The 18872-nt window shown below is 48.0% G+C and overlaps 1 protein-coding gene across 3 annotated transcripts in view; it reads right to left on the minus strand.

The window, feature by feature from the left end:
- The window catches only part of kremen1 (kringle containing transmembrane protein 1), a 253321-nt gene that overhangs the window by 122458 nt on the left and 111991 nt on the right, over positions 1-18872 (minus strand). For all 3 annotated transcript variants that reach the window (XR_005944764.1, XM_041202488.1, XM_041202489.1), the window contains exon 6: positions 8376-8708. Coding sequence is in view for 2 of the 3 variants with exons in the window: in XM_041202488.1 (XP_041058422.1) it covers positions 8376-8708 (333 nt within the window). In the remaining variant the exon portion in view is untranslated. The remainder of the gene's footprint in view (positions 1-8375; positions 8709-18872) is intronic.

Raw genomic sequence — 18872 nt, forward strand, 5'->3', positions numbered from 1 at the left:
CATGCTTTATAGAGATAGCATCATTAGATGGAGGGTAGGAGACTCAAAGCCGTCTCAATGAATACCCTGAAGCTGTCAATTTCTTTTGTTTACATCAGTGATTTCTTGCCTGTTTACAATAAGTTGCTGGAGAGCAGAGCTGGTACTCGTTTGGAAGGGCATTAACAAACTACAGAGGCAGTGAATTAAATAAGAATATAAGAACATAAGAAGTAAATGCAGTAATAGACCTTTTGGCCTGTCAAGCCTGCTCTGCCATTCAATACTGGTGGCAATAGCCGTTCAAAAGCTGATCTCCTACCTCAACTCCACTTTCTTGATCACTCCCCTTTCCCCTTAATTCCCTGAGAGATCAAAAATCTGACTATCTCAGCCTTAAATACATTCAATGGTGGAACATCCACAACCCTCTGGTGTACAGAATTCCATAGGCTCACAAGCATTTGAGTGAAGTAATTTATCCGCATCTCAGTCCTAAAAGATCGGCCCCTTAACCTGAGGCTGTGACCCCATGTTTTTGATTCCCCAGCCAGTGAAAACAATCTCTCAGCGTGCACACTGTCAAGCCCCTTCAGAATCAATGAGATCCCCTCTGATTATTCTAAATTCCAGAGAATACAAGCCCAATTTATTCAGACTCTCATCATAAGACAACCCTCTCATCCCAGGAACCAATCTAGGAGACCTCTGCTGTATCCCCTCCAAGGCAAGTACATCCTTCCTTAGAAATGGAGACCAAAGCTACACCCCAAGTGTGTTACATCAAAGTAAGACTTCCTTATTCTTGTACTCCAATCCCCTTGTAATAAAGGCCATCATGTCATTTGCCTGACTAATTGTTTACTGTCTTGCACACTAACATTTTATGTTCCTTGTATGAGTACACTCAGTGGACAGAATTTTCTGCCTGTCAGGCAGGCCACGTGGCAATAGGAGTGGGCAAGGGCCCGATCGCCACCCGCGATTGGGTCCATGCCACCATTTTACGCGGGCAGGCCAATTAAGGCCCGCCCAGTGTGAAACACGGCTCTTAAGGACAGCAGGAGTGGACGGGCAGTGGCAGGACTGCTATGACCGCCGTGTCCAAAGGTGGCCTGGTGGCCTGTTTAAAACTCCTCCTGCAGCCTTGCAAAGGCTGTGAATCATAGCCAGCAGAAGGGATCCCCAGAGCGCTGCTGGTGAGCAGGCCAGGGAGGAAGGTAGGGCAGTGGGCCATTGTGCCCCTCGTTTCTCAGACGATTGCCTTGCTGCCCTCCTCGAGGAGGTGGCAGTACTTTGGGAGGTCCTCGTTCTGAGTGACAGGAGGAGGAGCCCCCCCAGCGACCCCCCCCCCCCAACCCCACATGACCGAACGTGCCTGGGAGGAGGTGGCGGAGATGGTGAGCTCCCGCAACGTGGTGCAGCGCACCTGGATCCGGTGCCGCAAGCGCTTTAATGACCTTTTGCATTCTGGAAGGGTAAGTACCATGTTGGCATTGGTCACTTAACCCAGCAGGTAGGCTTTCCCCCCCCCACCCCCCAACTCTGAGTGCAGTTACTACATTGAATCACTGATGACATGTGTCCTTCACTAGGTGGGCCAGCAGATATTGACCATGCCAAGATCACCCTGAGAGGGTGGTGATGAGATGGGTTCTGCACCCGCAGCATGTGGTACAGTGACACCCATGTTACTGTTTTGGGGGCAGCCAGGAGGATCTGCACCTGGGCGCAGTGCTGAAACTGCAAAACATGTCAGAGTCAGGGTGCTGACAGGCTGGGAGGGGAGCTTCCAGGTGGCGGGGAACACATCCATCTGCTGCTCTTTGCGTTCCACATGCTTGCACCTCCTTGATTTGCAAGGTTGGACCGTGTGGTGCCAAGTGTGATGTTGGATGCATTTGGCCAAGTGTCAGGGGGCGGGGGGCAGGGTGGGGGGGGGGGCGGTGGTTGTGTGTGTGTGGTGGGGGGGCGGTGGCGCACTGCAGGGGACAGGCCTGGCACCTTTGTGTGAGTGTTCGGCAGCTGCAGGGTGAGGAGGCACTGGAGCCCTGCAATGTCCCACTCTGGCTGGGGTGGGGTGTCCACAAAGAGAGTCCAGGTACAAGTTGCAGTGATCAATGCTCTTCTCTCCTTTTCAGGAGATGAATGCTCATATTGCCACCGAGCAGTTGAGGACTGGCAGAGGGCCGGCCCAGGTGGCCATCATTTCCAGGTTTCAGCAGGAAGCCCTCGATATGGAGAGGCGCCATGCACCCAGGTCCACCAGTGTCGGAGAAGCTGGGGTGCCAAGGGCAGGCATGTTTGCCCATCACTGAGGTCACCATTAGTGTTCCAGCAGCCATGTCAATGCTGAATGTTCAGTGATTAAAGCTTGCAACATGGCTTGTCCATTGCTTATGGAAGGATGAGCGCATAATAATCCAGGGGACGGGAATGCACGTTGACATTGTCTCCACGTTAACTAATCAAATGTCCTTGTTCTTCCTTTCAGCATCAGTGGAGCAGGGCTGGGAGGAGGAGGCACAGGGGACCCCTCTCCTGAAGTCTCTGACCCACCAGCATCACATCATCTCTGCCGGGCAGGCACCAATGCAGATACTAGCAACTCGGTGGGAATTAGATCATCGTCTAATGTCCTGGGGCACAGCAGTGAGGGCACTTCACACTCGCTGGAGGAGCTGGTGGAGACAGAGAGTGCCTATGGCACCAGCAGTTGGAGGACTGCAGGGGACCAGGCACATGCTCAGTCAGTGGCTGATGATGTGCCTCTGGAGTCGCCCATGAGGCAGTAAATGCTGGAAATCCAGCAGGGTGTGCGGGAGGGTCTGACGGAGATACATGAGGCTATGCGTGTCTTGGTCTCCGTGGTGGAAGAGTCCACACGGACCATCGCCGATGCAATGAGCCTCATAGCCGAGCGCCATGCTTCCTCCATGGAGAGTGGCAACTCTCGTGGAGAGGGTTCTTCAAGAGACCAATCAGAGCTTCCTGGGGACGCGCTCGGACCAGCAAGCCCTCACATCGGCATTGACCTCAGCTGGTCAGTGCCAGTGAGTGTGATGGTCTGGGGACCAAGTTTCCCAGCTCAATGCCCATCCATCTACGGTGAGCAGGAAGGTCCGAAGCGACCTCAAGTCGGCGCAGCAACTGCCTGTCGTCTCTGTGGGCTCCACTCATGGCGCTCCAGATGAGGGCAACAGCTCCTCCGCCCCTCTCCCATCCAATGAGGCTGCGACAACTGGGGAGATGCCAGCTGTAGAACTGGCCACTCCCTCCCAGGTGGGGCCAGCACAGGCTCCACAGGCCAGAGGACGGCCGCAAAGGTCATCAAGGCCAACAGGGCAGCACAGTGAGCAAGCTGTCCAGCAAGGGGACAGCGCCAAGACTTAGCACTCGAAAGCCTAAATTTAAGGCACCTTAGGCACACCACGGGTTTCTCCCTGTTGCTTTAGTGTTGCCCACAATGAGGTCATGATTAGTTGGTCTGGTGTTTAACACCTTTGTCATTTTGTTTCCTTAAGAATATTTTGTTATATCATTAAATTTAGACATGTGACCATGGCTGAGGGTGCTTCTTTTCCTCTGCAGGTGGACGGTTACCCATGATGTTATGAGTGTGTTGTGTCACATTGAGCTTTGTTGACTTGGCCCATAGTTAATGTTTCTATCCAGGCAGATTTAGCACTCAGGTATCAAGTATGGGGCCTGCAGCCCAGGTTTGTGTTGGAGGTCTAACTGTGGTGTGCTAGCTAAAGGTTTGTTGGATTAAAGCCTCCTGGGTGTCCCTGCCTCCCTGGAGTATGCCCAGGTCAGCATCTATCCCCTCAGCATTTCCCTGTGCGTGCTCATCCTCGGACTCACTGTTGGACTCATCGTGTGCAGCCGAAGCCACTGTGTCTACATCTTCGTTGTCCACAGCATCGCCTCTTTCCAGCGCAAGATTATGGACAGTGCAGCATGCAACCACTATCACCGAGAGTGCGCCCCCGAACAGTCCAGGCATCGGAAGCGCATCTTGAGAAGACCGATGGCTCTCTCCACTGCAGCCCTTGTGGAGGCGTGGCTCCTATTGTACCGCTGCTCATCTTCTGTTCTTGCAGAGAGGCGTCATGAGCCACCTTCTGAGGGGATAGCCCTTGTTACCCAGCAGCCATCCATCCAGCCGGGCTGGAGCACTGAAGAGCCTCGGCACCTGGGAGTGTCTGAGGATGTAGGCATCGTGGGAGCTGCCTGGGTACCTTGCACAGATTTGCAGAATCAGCATCCTGTGATCACATACTATCTGCAAGTTCATGGAGTGGAAGACCTTCCTAGCACCTTGATGGCCACATGTGTGCAGCCTATTGTGCCCTGAATGCGGGGGAAGCCAACAATGGCCGCGAAGCCTCTGGCTCACTGTGTCTGACTTGCCTGGTCCCAATGGTAGTGGATGAATGTCAATGTACGCTTAAACAGAGCATCTGTCATCTGCTTGACACAAGCGTGGACGGCTGATTGGGAAACACCGCAAAGATCACCCACCGAGCCCTGGAAAGAACCAGAGTTGAGGGCAGAAGTTGAAGGCAGCTGTGACCTCTAGGGCCACTGGCAAGGGGTGTCTACCCACACAGCTAGGAGAGATCTCAGGGCCTATCATCTGACAGATAGAATTGTCTGTCTCCCTTGAGAGACAGAGCCTCCTTTGGCACTGCATCTCAGACATATTGAAGTAGCTGCCTGTATACCCTGGCAGCAGGATAGTAGTGTCTTCTGTGGCCCCTTCCACCTTGGAATTCCTGTTGGCCCTGTACCCCTTGTGCCTGCGCCTCTCCTCCCAAAGGTGCTTCCTCTGGAGGCTGAATGCGCACTCCTGGCCTCCTCCCCCTTCTGACCCTCTCTTCCTCCTCAGAGGAGGTGCCTCCAGTGGAGAGCACAACTCCCATTCCCAGGCTAAGGGAATGCTTCCTGAAACCTGCAGGCCCCAAAAAGGATTGAGTGCTGAGTGAAGGTTGTGAGTCCTATCCAAGCAGCTGGTAGGAGTTTTGAAGTATTTCTGCTCGCACAGGCAAGTATCAGTAACTTCCCAGATTAAATATCTGACTGAGCACATTCGTGATCCCACTGACCCCTCTTATCCTGCCCATTGATGAGGTTTATACAAATGTGTCCTACCTGCCTGTCCATTGCGCCCGTGTGATGACCTGAAGATTGCACGGGCCCTGAAAAATCGCCATCGATTGGTGCCTCAAGGGCCTTAAGTGGCCCATTAATTAATGGCAGGTGTGCATCAGAGATCATTGTGTGCCCCCCCGCCACTGAAATATCACAATGGCGCGCAGTGACATTGGGACGCTTGGCCGACGTCACCACATGTCATTTCACGCGCCAGCGTGTGGGGACCATCCCCACACACCAACGGAAAAATTCTGCATAATGTCTCTTAACGTCAACATTTACAAGCTTCATGCCTTTTAAAAAAATATTCTGCTTTTCCAATCATAGTACTAAAGTGAATAACCTCACACCTTCCTACATTATACTCCATCTGCCACCTTGTTGCCCACACACCTAACCTGTCTATGTCTCTTTGCAGCCTCTTTGCGTTTTCCTCACAGCTTATTTCCTCACTTAGCTTTTTATTGCCACCAAATTTAGATACATCATTTTCAGTCTTTTCATCTAACTCATTAATATAGATTGTAAATACCCTCCAGCACTGATCCTTGTGACACTCCACTAGGTACAGCTTGTCAATTTGAAAATGCCCCATTTAATCATACTCTCTGCTTTCTGTCCATTAACAAATCCTCCTGCCATGCTGATATATTAATCTCAACTCCATGAGCCTCATTTGCATAATTCAAGTGTATTACATTTACTAGTTTCCCTTTATCTACCCTATTCGTTACATCCCCAAAAAACCCTAATAAATTTTTCAAACACAATTTCCCTTTTGTAAGACCATGTTGACTTCGTCTGATCATACTATGATTTTCTAAGTGCATTGTTAAATCTTCCTCAATAATAGCTTTCCCTGATGACTGGTGTCAGGCTAACTGGCCTGTAGTTCCCTGTTTTCTCTTTCCTTCCCTTCTTGAATCATGGAGTTACATCTGCTAACTTCCAATCCACTAGGACCCTTCTAGAATCCAGGGAATTTTGGAAAATCATAACCAGTCCATCTTAATATTTTCCAACACTTTACCTCTGCTGATATTAACTGCTGTAAGTCCCTCATTCTTATTAGCTACTTCATTACCATCTATTTCTGACAATGTAGTTTGTATCTTCTACTGTGAAGACAGACCCAAAATATTTGTTCAATGTCTCTGCCATTTCCTAATTTCCCCATGATAATTTCTCCTGTCTCTTCCTCCAAGGGACCAACGTTTACTTTAGCTATTTTCCAACTTCTAATATGCGTGTAAAAGTTCTTATAAATCTGTTTTTTTTTCTATTTCTGGCTAGTTTACACTCATTCTATTTATTCCCTTTTTATCAACTTTCTGGTCATCATTTCTTGGTTACTAAAACACTTTCAATCCTCAGGCTTACTAATACTCTTTGCAACAGCATAATCCTTTTATTTAATACTATCCTTAACTGCCTATTAAGCCACAGGTGAACCTCTCTTGCTGAGCTTTTGTTTTCTTAATGGAATGCATTTTTGATGAACATTTTGGATTGTTACTTTAAATGTTTTCCACTGTTCATTCATCACCATATCTTTTGATCCATCAACCAATTAGCTTTAGTCAGGTCTCCTCTAATATCTATGTAATTGGCTTTGTTTAAGTTCAAGTTTTTTTGATTGGGACTGGAGAATGTTGTAGTCAAACCTAATACGAAATTCAATTATAATATGATCTCTTTTTCCCAGAGGAGCTTTTACTATAAGGTTACTAATTAAACTTGCCTCATTGCACAAAACTAGATCTAAGATCAATTTATTCCGAGTTAGTTCCACAACGTATTATTCCAGGATACCATTGTGAAAGTTTTCTATAAATTAATCTCCCAGATTTGCCAATTTGATTTCTTTAGTCTATGTGAATATTAAAGTCCCCCATGATAAATTATATTGCTTTTGTTACAATCTCCAATTAATTCTGGCTTAATGCTTTGCCTAATGGTATAATGACTGCTGGGGGGTTTACAAACTTATCCCACCAGGATTTTCTGACCTTTGTTATTCCTAACCTCACTCATACTGATTCTACTTACTGATTTTTGGAGCTAAGATCCTTTCTCACTACTGCCCTTATATCATCCTTTATTATCAGTGCTACTTGGTCACCTTGTAACCATGGGCAGAATATAATGGTTGGTGGGTTTCCCGCCTGCCACCTGAAGAGTCCGCACGGAACACATCCCCACCAATGCTGGCTGGCCCTCAGCCATTTTATGGAGCATTATTTGGCTGAAGACGTCCCTCTTTCATACCCGAGGCCCAAGCAAGGTAACCTGCCAGGACTTCCCCCCACCCATCATCCCTGACCTCCTTCCACCAGCCTAAAAATTGAGGTCAGCTAGCGGCTCTTAATTGGCCACAAAAGGGCCTCAATTGGAGCAATGGTTGGTGGGAAGGCTGCCCTAGGCCTCAGCTATCCCCTATAAAATTGAGGACAGGTAGGGGGGGAGGGTGGCAGGAAGGCCACCTGGGTAATGTTACTGGCCTTCCCCTCCCACCTGTAAATCTGCCACCGGAGGGGTTGGGGGGTGGTGGGGAGCAGTGAAATTCTGCCCCATGTCTCTATAATGGTGATTGGATCAGAATCATTTATCTCTATTTGTGCCATTAGTTGATCTACCTAATCACAAGTATTTTGTGCATTCAGTCAAAGAGCCTTTTTTTAACTACCGTTATTTGCATTGACCTTCCGCACTGATGCACTATTCCCATGAAAATCTCTGTCCTTTCCTGTCCCACTCTGCTTTTACCCAAATCACTATACTGCTCTACTGCCTTAACTTTTCTTTTCAGATTTCTAATTCTCCCTTCACCTGACCCCTTCCCCCCCCCAACTCTTTCAGTTTAAAGCTGAAACAGCCCTACTATATGATTTGCCAAATCATTGATACCATCCTGGTTTAAGTGGGGCCCATCCCAACAGAAAAACTCCCTCTTTCATCTGTATCAGTGCCAGAGTCCCATGAATCAAAATCCCTTTTTCCCCACACCATTCTTTGAGGCATATGTTTAATTCTCCAATTTGCTTGACCCTATTCCAATTGGCACCGTGACTCAGGTAACAATCCAGGAACCTTTGAGTTTCTGTGCTTTCATTTGGATCCTAATTCTTCAAAATCTCTCAGCAGAACATCATTCCTAGTTCTACCTATGTCATTGGTTCCCATGTGGACCAAGACAACAGGATCTTCCTTCCCAAGTACATCTCAGGCACCCTGCTTACCTTTGTACAAGACGGCAAATCCCTCGGCCTGGTTAACCCGGTCAGAGTAAAAGTACAAAATTACAAAGCTGGCCGACACGTTCAAGCTATCGTATGGCCGGTTTCTCCCATCGAACCTGGCGAGAACATCATTGCTGCGGCCATCCAGAAACTCCACCATGTCACTTGAGTCCCGAATGTCAAACAGGGCAAAGTCAAACCGTATGAGAGATGCACCCGGCACCTGGATGGTCCAGTAGCATACTCTACCACTGGCGTAGTTGTCAGGGAAATCGGGAGAGTAAATGATGCCTGCATCCATCGAGTAATTCCCACCACAAGCTCCGATCATTGCTGCAGGAGAGAATAAGAGAAAATATAAGGCCAATTAAGGACTTCAAGTGAAGGCTCTTAATCATTCATTACTTACTGATTAGAGCAATGTCAGGATGGGCTGTTCTCTCTGTGGCAAAACAAATTTTTAAAAAAGGAAATTGGGGAGGGATTGAATTAAAAGAATCAGAGAGCAAGGAAGGAGCAGGAAAAGTACACATTTTGGACAGCTCCATCTGGACAAACCAATTTATGAGGTCATACCTTTTCAAACACAGAATCTGTGCTTGGAATCAAGCCATTTGTTTCTGAAGGAATAGTGACCCTGTGGCTTGGATCTGACTAAAGTGAATGTGTGGTTTAGTTCAGAAGCTGCATTTCCCAACCAGTTCCAGGTCCTGTAGCCTCACGCCCATGAATGGAAGTCACATTATAGGGTTACACAATGGTGCCAAAAAAAATGAAAAGGATGATGCTTACTCACCTGTACAGTTCCCCAGCTGGAAGCCATGAGCACTGACTTGACATCGATGGGGAGACCGTGAGCAGAAACTGGGTAATGCATAGGAAGGATAGGGAAATTACAGCCTTGAATCCTCCAGGGTCAGATTGATGGCACACGCTTCACAACTAATAGTTTGCAAAGTGATTTTTCTCCAAAAGAAATGTTTCAGGAAAAGGATAATAAAGTAAATAAATTCTCAATCCACTCGATGGCATATGAATAAAAGAAAGAAAGATTTGCATTTAAATGGTGCTTTTCCCAGTCTCAGCACATCCGAAAGCACTTTACAGCCATTAATTATTTTTGAAGTGTAGTCATTATTGTGATGTAGGAAATATATCAACCAATTTGCACACAGCAAACTCCCACAAGTAGGACTTGAGTGGGACTTGAACCCAAATCTTCTGCCTCAGTGAGGGTGCTGACACAAGCCAACGCAGTATTAAATCAACATGGCCTGTAGGCCATACTGTTCCCACAACCTCCACCATCTTGAAGGTCAAAGACAGTGTGGAACATGGGAATACCATCACCTCCAAGTTCCCCTTTCAGTCACACACCATGCTGACTTGGAAAAATATGTTGCTGTGTCAAAATCCTGAGACTCCCAGCTAACAGCACAATGGGAATACCTTCACCACATTGACAGCAAAGGTACAAGAAGACAGCTCACCACCACCTTCTCAAGGGCAATTAGGGATGGGCAATAAATCCTGGCCTAGCCAGCAATGTCCAGATCCCATAAATTAATTTTTTTTAAATCGTGTGGCATTTCCACTCCCGCCAACAGCAGGAATCATGGTGGGCGAGGGCACTAAATTAGGAGCGATTGAAAGTCTGTTTCCCGCCAGCCAAAAATTAGTTTGGAATTTTGTTCTCCCGACTTCGATGCCGGGTTAAAGGAGAGTTAAGTATCCCACTGATCTATGTTAGGAACCACATGTGGATTCATTTGCATCTCATGAATGCTCATTAATAGGCCTACTCACTAGAATTACATTCCCATCCAAATTAAGTGCCTTGCCAGCAAATAATTAGAACGGTCTGTTTTATGGCTGTATAGAAGTGGCGCCCACCTGGTGAGCTTCACTTCATCCATGACTTGGAGGTTAGTAGACACTGTTTTCGCCTTCCTTTAACACTGTAACTGCTAAATAACGTGCGCCTGTAACACAAGCTGCGCCAAGGCTGGCACATCTACTGGGGAGGGGTGCAACGGAGGCAGGACTCGGATGGGGTAGTACACGAGAGGAAGGGAGCGACAGAAGCAGGATTGGTGGGGGAGTTGAACACAAGGAGGGAGGGGAGCGAGAGGCAGAGGCAGGATAAGGTAGGGGCAGTGACGGGAAAGGGGAGGATGGAGATGGAGACAGGGCTAGGAGGTGGTCAAGGAACAGAGTGCAGTAGTGAAAGGCTGTCTGGGGGCAAGAATTATAAAACTGTCCATGAAAGAGTCAGAGACTGTCCTAGGGCTGAGGCTACGCTGTTGGGGGAATATTGAAGAGACCATCCTGGGGCGGTGTGGGCCAAGTTAGAAAGCCCTGCACGGAATGCATGTCTTGGTCGCAGCCTTGGTCAGGGAAAGGCCTCTCTGGAAAGTCACGGTCATGTACACTATGGTGTGCAGGGCATGGTCAGTCACCTAAATCATGTGATCCTGAAGAGTCAAGTCATGGCATTGTGAGGCAGAGGGCATAGCAACATTCAAGGGAGGCAACTGGGTCCAGTATGTCCATAGCTGAAAAGTCACTGGGGGTTATTAGATGGTCTCATGGGGGGAAGGGGTGAGTCCCGAAAAGAAACTGTACAGGTAGCCCAGAGAAGGAGAGGGGTCAGATCGGCAAAGGGCAGGGGGGCATCAACATTAAAGGGTTCAGGGGGAGAGCAGGAATATCCACATGAACAATAATGGGGTCAATTACAGCAGGGGAGGCTGGATAGTGTTAAGAGGAATGGGAATTAGGAGGCAGTGAGTATGGAGGAGGATGGGAGGAACTTGGTGGATATTGGGGGAGGTTAGAAGCTGGTCTCACGCACGAAGTCAGCAGCACCATTTTCACATTCACATAAGAATGACAAGTTTGAAGAACAAGATAGAAAAAAATGGATTGAGAAGGGAATTAGAGGACAACGACCAGAAGCCTGACTGTGCATTGCAGGACACGGGTCTTTTGACCCTAATTAAGACCTTTGTAGTGAACGTGCTGTCTCGTCTAAGGGGAAAGCTCAGCCACCTGTCGTCCTCCAGGATATCATCATCCTGCAAGGGGTTGCCTGAGGATGCCATGTACAGACTGAGGGCAGGTCAAGGGCTTGAGACTGGATTCTTAGCTTGAAGATGGAGGGAAACTATTCAAGGAAAACTACCAATGATTGTTGAATCATATCTATTCATAGACACAAGGGGGAGAATGCAGGCTGCGGGCAACACTGCCTTGTTGATAGCTATAATTTATTGGGGCGTGGTGGTATTGTCACTGGACTGGTAATCCAGAGACCCAGGATAATAGTTTGGGGACCTGTGTTCAAATCCCACCACGGCAGATGGTGGAATTTGAATTCAATAAAAATCTGGAATTAAAAGTCTAATGATTGCACCTGGTTCACAAATTCCTTTAGAGAAGGAAATCTGCGTCTGGCCTACATGTGACTTCAGACCCACAGCAATGTGGTTGACTCTTAAATGCCCTCTGAAATGGCCTAGCACGCCATTCAGTTGAACCAAACTGCTACAAAACCAATAAGAAGGAATGAAACTGGACGGACCACCTGGCATCAAGCTAGACACTGGCAAACCCAGCCCTGTTGACCGTGCAAGGTCCTCCTTGGGGACTTGTGCCAAAATTTGGAGAACTGCCTCACAGACTAGTCAAGCAACTCAGAGCAGCACTACCTAAAAATGAAGTGTCAACCTGGTGAAGCTACAACACAGGACTACTGGTCTGCCAAACAGCATAAGCAGTAGGTGATCACAGAGCTAAGCAATTCCATAACCAGCGAATCAGATCTAAACTCTGCAGTCCTGCCACATCCACTTGTGAATGATGGTGGAAAATTAAACAACTCACTGGAGGAGGAGGCTCCACGAATAGCCCCATCCTTAGTGATGGAGGAGCCCAGCACATCAGTGCTGAGTGGATGATCCATCTCTGCCACCTCCAGTCTTCAGACTATTCAATTCACACCAAGATATCAAGATACGGCTGAAGGCACTGGATACTGCAAAGGCTATGGGCCCTGACAATATTCCAGCAATAGTACTGAAAACTTGTCACACCCTTAGCCAAGCTGTGTCAGTATAGCTACAACACTGGCATCTACCCAGCAATGTGGAAATTGCCCAGGTATGTCCTGTATACAAAAAGCAGGACAAATCCAACCTGGCCAATTACCACCCCATCAGTCTACTCTCCATCATCAGTAAAGTAATGGAAAGGATCATCAACAGTGCTATCAAGTGGCACTTGCTTAGCAATAACCTGCTCACTGATGCCCATTTTGGTTTCTGCCTGGGCCACTCAGCTTCTGAACTCATTACAGCTTTGGTTCAAGCATGGACAAAAGAGCTGAACGCCAGAGGTGAGGTGAGAGTGACTATCCTTGAAATCAAGGCCACATTTGACCGAGTGTGGCATCAAGGAGCCCTAACAAAACTGGAGTCAATGGGAATCAGGGAAATCTCTCCACTGGTTGGAGACATACCTAGCACAAAGGAAGACGGTTGTGTTTTTTGGAGATCAATCATCTCAGGTCCAGGACATCACTGCAGGAGCTCCTCAGGGTACTGTACTAGACCCAAACATCTTCAACTGCCTCATCAATGACCTTCCTTCCATCATAAGGTCAGAAGGGGGATGTTCGCTGATGATTGCACAATGTTCAGCACCATCTTCAACAAGAGAGAATCTAGCCATCGCCCCTTGACATTCAATGGCACTTGGGAGTTCCCCATCAAGCCACTCACTATTCTGACTTGGGAATATAGCGCTGTTCCTTCACTGTGCTGGGTCAAAATCCTGGAACTCCCTCCCTAACAACACTGTGGGTGTACAGACAGCACAGGGAATGCAGCAGTTCAAGAAGGCAGCTCACTACCACCTTCTAAAGGGCAATTAGGGATGGGCAATAAATGCTGGCCTAGCCAGCAATTCCCACATCCCATGAATGAATTTTAAAAATTATAATGAGCGAAGAAGCGCCTGTTGTCAACTGGCACAATTCTGGGAAGATCATCACCCTGAGGAGCAAGAGCTAGCGCAGCCCCAGGAAGTCCCAGACGTTGTTAGTGAGGGGCCAAATCCTCGAAGACATTTGGGGCCACAAAGCGTCTACAGAAGATGGATCTCATACATGGAGATGAGTGAAAGTAAGTGCCACAGGTGCCTTCACTTGACAGTGATGTTGTAGCTCACATTTGCCACACTCTCCATGAGGAGCTCATGCTGCACAGATTTGTACGACATTAAATGCCAGTTGATATTCAGGTTACTGCCGCACTCAAAATTTTTGCCAGCAGATCCTTCCAGGGCTCCACTGAGGATCTTTGCAGAATCTCACAATCAGCAACTCACAAATGCATAAGGGAGCTGAGAGATGCCCTTTTCAGTAAAGCTCACCATTATGTGCAGTTCTGCATGGGTGACGCAAGCCGGGCTGCTGAATTCGCTGCGATCTCAGGTTTCCTGCAAGTGCAGCGCGCAATCGACTGCACATATGTGGCCTTCAGAGCTCCCTGGCAGCGGCCTGTGAGTCTCATTATTAGAAAAGGATTTCACTCTCTGAACGCTCAGCTAATTTGTGATCACAGGAAGCAGATCCAGCATGTTTGTGTTCGGTACCCAGGGAGCTCTCATGACTCTTACATTTTGAGTCACCTGCAGGTGCCAGAAATATTTGAGGGACCTCGGCACTTAGAGGGCTGGCTCCTCAGTGATAAGGGGTACCCCCAGAGGACATGGCCAATGACATCTGTTTGTTGGCCACGTAACGCATCTGAGGAGAGATACAATACTGCACTTTCCGCCACAAGATACATAATTTGCTCTAATACATAGAGCAAACTATTAGCCTCTGAAAGATGCGTTTCTGATGTTTGGACCAGTCAGGTGGGGCTCTCTAATATTCACCACAGAGAGGGTCGTACATCATTGTTGTTTGCTGCGTCCTGCACAACCTAGCACTGCAAAGTGGGACTGTGTTTCCAGGGGGACACATTGAGGAGCTAGATGTCTCCTCGGGTGAGGAGGACTTGAAAGGGAATGAATCTGAGGAGGGTAACTGTTCAGGCAAGCCACAAGGATGCCATTGCGCAGGCATGACATGGCAGACATGCCCCTGACAACCTCTTAGCTATAAAACTCCTGGAGGAATAAGGTGAACATAAGTGTTCACAATGGAAGTTCCTTTCAGGTTTTGATGCAGGGGTCACAACAAAACCTTCATTCTCAGCATTAACATATCAGGAAAGGACATTAATCTCACAATGAAAACAGAAGCAGTATAAGTCACCTTCTGCCCTAATGATGGGGTCATCTTTGGAAGGCATAGTAGCCTTGGCAACATGGTGCCACTGTGGAATGTGATTAGCATTCCATTAGCGCCTTTCAATCATGGCATCAATGAGTCAGTGGGCATGGCAGCCTTCAAGTGGCTGAAACGCACAGATGGACGCTCTCATGCCAGTATGGCAGCAGCTTAGCAAGGGGGTGCTAACAGGAAAAACATTTGTCAATGGTTAGTGCTTGACCATCTCAAGAGGGAGCAGCATCCAGACAGCACCATCTCTCTCCAATCACCAGCTCTCAAAAATGAATAATGCAGAGGCCTCATGTTGCTACTGAGCCCCAATGTGCCTTTGGACATTAGGTTGCAGTGACCTGTTACTCTACATCATGCACCCAAAACTGAGAGTTATATTCACGGTGTCCTCTCAGAGAGTGGCTCAGCAGGACCATGGTTTGACTTTTTACAAACACTCATGACCGTGCATTTGTTGGAAGCCCGCTAAGTCTACGTCCTGCATTAATTTGGCATTTGAGAGAGACGTCACCCAGCCAGATGCGGCAGTCAATGACAACCTCTTCCCTTCATAGATTCTGCTGAGGTCTCAGGAGATGTGCCGTAGCATTACAGTCCTTGACATTGTCCATCTCACAAAGGCCAATCCTTTCTGGCTAACCTAAGTCAATGAGTGCACAGTCATGCAATGAATTCCATATCCAGTTGTGTAACGTGTCTTAACAGAAGGATTTTGTAAAGTACCGCTGGGCAGCTGTTCAGGAGCAAAGTACGATCCTCACAGGTAGGTAGACAGCTTCATCAGGATGATCACACATCTCTGACATCACACACTCATTCCCCTCCAGCAGACATTTCTAATGTCACTGAGTAGAACCTACTTCCATAGCTCAGCATCACGCATGGGGAGAGTGGGGACTAAGAAATGAATAATGTTCAGCCCTAAAAATGGAGACGATAACTCATGCAGGGAAGCATGAAAGGATATGGTGCTCGATGATGAATACTACTTTTCCCAAAAACTTAGTCATAAAATATACATCATTGCAAAGTGCACTTTTGACAAACGATTCTAATGTTCATTATGATAAATACTTGTGCCACCCACAAACTACAGACATCAGTGCAACAGCATCAGGATAACTAACAGCATCAGGATAACAAGCCTTAATGAGTAATTCTCCTGAGGTCAAATAACGTCTGCCTGAGTTCCAAGGGTCACAGGTGTATTGCCCAGCCTTCATTGCCACACATGAAGTGACTTTGTTCAAACTGACATACGAAATAGGAACAGGAGTAGGCCATTTGGCCCCTCAAGTCTGCTCCACCATTCAATAAGATCATGGCTGATCTGACTGTTGCCTCAACTCCTCATTCCGCCTACCCATGATGCCCTTAGAAATGTCACCGATGTGGAAATAAAGGCTATTCACTGGGATGAGATTGTGTGAAAGCTAATGGAACTGAGAATCCAGATGCAAACTCATTAGGGGGGGGGGGGGGGGGGGGGGGAGAGATTTTTGAACCTTGAATGAAAGCGGGACCTTGCATCACATAGATTAGGCACTGAATACCTGAAACATGGAGAGGGATAAATTAAATATATTTACAGTAGTGAAGAGTATCTGCTGCGAATGAACACCCATGCTCCCATTGCGCATTCAAAACTTGTTAAGTTTTCTTACCCTACCACTATGTCCAGATAAAGCCCTGGCATTCACAGCAGAGGTCGAGGCAGCCTGCTGGCTGCTATGCCCTATTGTCTGAGATGATTTTAGGGGGAAGGCCTCTGGTAGCCCAAGGCCTGGAGGGCCCTGGCCTTCTATTCTGGGGCAGGTTCACCCTCCTCGGCCTGACTTGTTGGAGTTCATAGGGTCACTGGTAGAGGGGATTTGGAGTGGCAGGACATCCTTGGCATGTTATGGCTGGATTCCCCCGGGGTGTATGGCTGGCGGGCCTCCTCCCTCTGGGTGCCCAAGGGCCTCTCCCTGATTCCTTGAGGAGAAGGAGCACCTAGAGAGAGGTCGAGGTGCCCTGTCCCTCTCTTGCCTAGCCACTGCTGGAATGATGATGTGCAGGTCCTAGTGCAGATCTGGCTGAAACTGCTGGACTTGGATCTCCAAGGTGGCCGCTACCCTTTCAATGGAGACTTCTTTGCACTCGTATGCCAGAGCCACAACATCAGACAGAACATGGAGAGACTTCTCTATCCTTCATTCCAGCCTTCTGACAGCCCCTGACAACTCTGCCTGATGTTCCTCTGCCTGGCCTGCATCACCAACATTTCTCTTAGGGCCGATTTTAGGGGCTCGTCATTGGATTCCGACTCAGCAGGGGCCTGGACTCCAGCAGCCGTCTGAGTGTCAGAGACCTCAGTCGTCACTGCCTCCGCCTGTTGTGAACCTGTGTCTGTGAGATGATCACCAGATTGTGAACCCGAACCTCCTCCCAGACTAGCTCCCACTGAGGTGCGTGTAACTTTACTGGTGGAGGATGCAGGTGAACACAGTGACATCAGATAGTTGTTCTGCATTCTCATTTGAGGTTGTTTGGATGCTGGGGCTGAGGCGGGGGGATATCCTTCGCCTTTTCTTGTTGGTAGCTGGAAAAGAGAGAAGATAGTGTTAGTGATTGACTAGACAGGCTCCTACACTATAGATCACTCATAGTCATTGTCCGCATGTGATTGATGTATACTGGATGCACCATCTCTGGCTTGTTATGGAAGGCCAATTTGCTATCCTCTCCAGCGAGCTCTGCAGCCTACTCCTTGTAGGGGGAAGAGAGTCCTCAACTCTGGGCTCCCTCCTCCGGACTTCACTCTCTCCCGTCTGCTGTGAGAGATCTTATCCTGCATAAAGATGAATGGATTGACAGTGAGCACTATGGATGAATGAGCAGTGCAGAAGCCTGCATGCCTACTGTATAAGCTGAGCCCTCCCAGTAAAGAATTAGTTCGCTTGTGCAGGATCTTACATGAGATGGGGATCTTTTAGTGGCTGGTAGACAGTCAGTTCTGATGTCCCATCTGCTGATATTGTGTGACATCCCTGTGGACTATAACAGACTGCCTGATGCCCCTATGAGAGTAAGAGCTTGAAGTGAGTAGAAGTTTCACATATCCTGGCGGAGCGCCACAGATCATTCCTTTTGTTGTATGGCAAGGTGGTCCTTTCCCATTTATCATAGGTGCTGACCTCCCCGGTGACCTCCTCACAGGCCGGTGGGAGGCCCTCCTGCTCCCATCCCGAGGAAAGAGGACATCCCAACTTCCCTGGATGGCCTGAAGGAGAATCCCCAGGGAGGCCTCACTGAACCATGGAGCGGGAGGGTTTGGATCTTTTAGGCGCCATTGAGAACCTAAACGCATACCCGGACTGCAGTGAGTGGACGTCTGTCCGGGTGCCGTTTAAATATGGTGCCCAGGCCTTCAACGCCATGAGGAAATGGCGGCTCAGATAAACCGTTGCCCACCCCGCCACGAGATTTGCCAAATTCCTCACTGATTCATAATTAATAAGCTGAAAAGCAGAAGATCGCAAGGGCTCATCCAACCTGCCACGTGGCAGGAATTACGCTGAATTTCCTGCCCGCACCAGGGTGGAAAATTCCACCCGTCAACAATAAACGCTGGCTTTGCTAGTGTTGCCCATGTACCAAAAGCAAATAAATAAATAAACTTTTAAAAATCGCTCTTCATACATTGAATAGCCTAATAAGGAAAAGCACTGCACAGTTAAGTATTAAATCATTATAGTCATCCTGTCCCATATTCAATGCTGACCTCAGTGCACTGGCTGTTGTGGTATTATAATTGACCTCAGTGCCCCTGGGTTATAGAGGCAATACCACTTCCGTTTGCTACCATCTCTCATGTTGGAAAGTGCCCATGTGTGAACATTAGGTGACTTCGGAAGCTACCTTGGCTGATCATTTTGGTGATAAAATAATCTACCAACAACCTCTGTCCAAGCTGACACTGGTGAAAATTAAACCGCGCAAAAATAACACAGTAGCCACTTCATAAAACCATACAGTGGTTACAGCACAGAAGGAGGCCATTCCTCATCATGTCTACAACTCAGCTAGCCACAACTCCTCTGCCCTTTTCCAGTAGTCCTACAAATGATTTCTCTTCGGATGTTTATGCAAATCCCCTTTGA

This window comes from Carcharodon carcharias, chromosome 13, assembly GCF_017639515.1.
Source record: "Carcharodon carcharias isolate sCarCar2 chromosome 13, sCarCar2.pri, whole genome shotgun sequence".
Taxonomy (NCBI): domain Eukaryota; kingdom Metazoa; phylum Chordata; class Chondrichthyes; order Lamniformes; family Lamnidae; genus Carcharodon; species Carcharodon carcharias.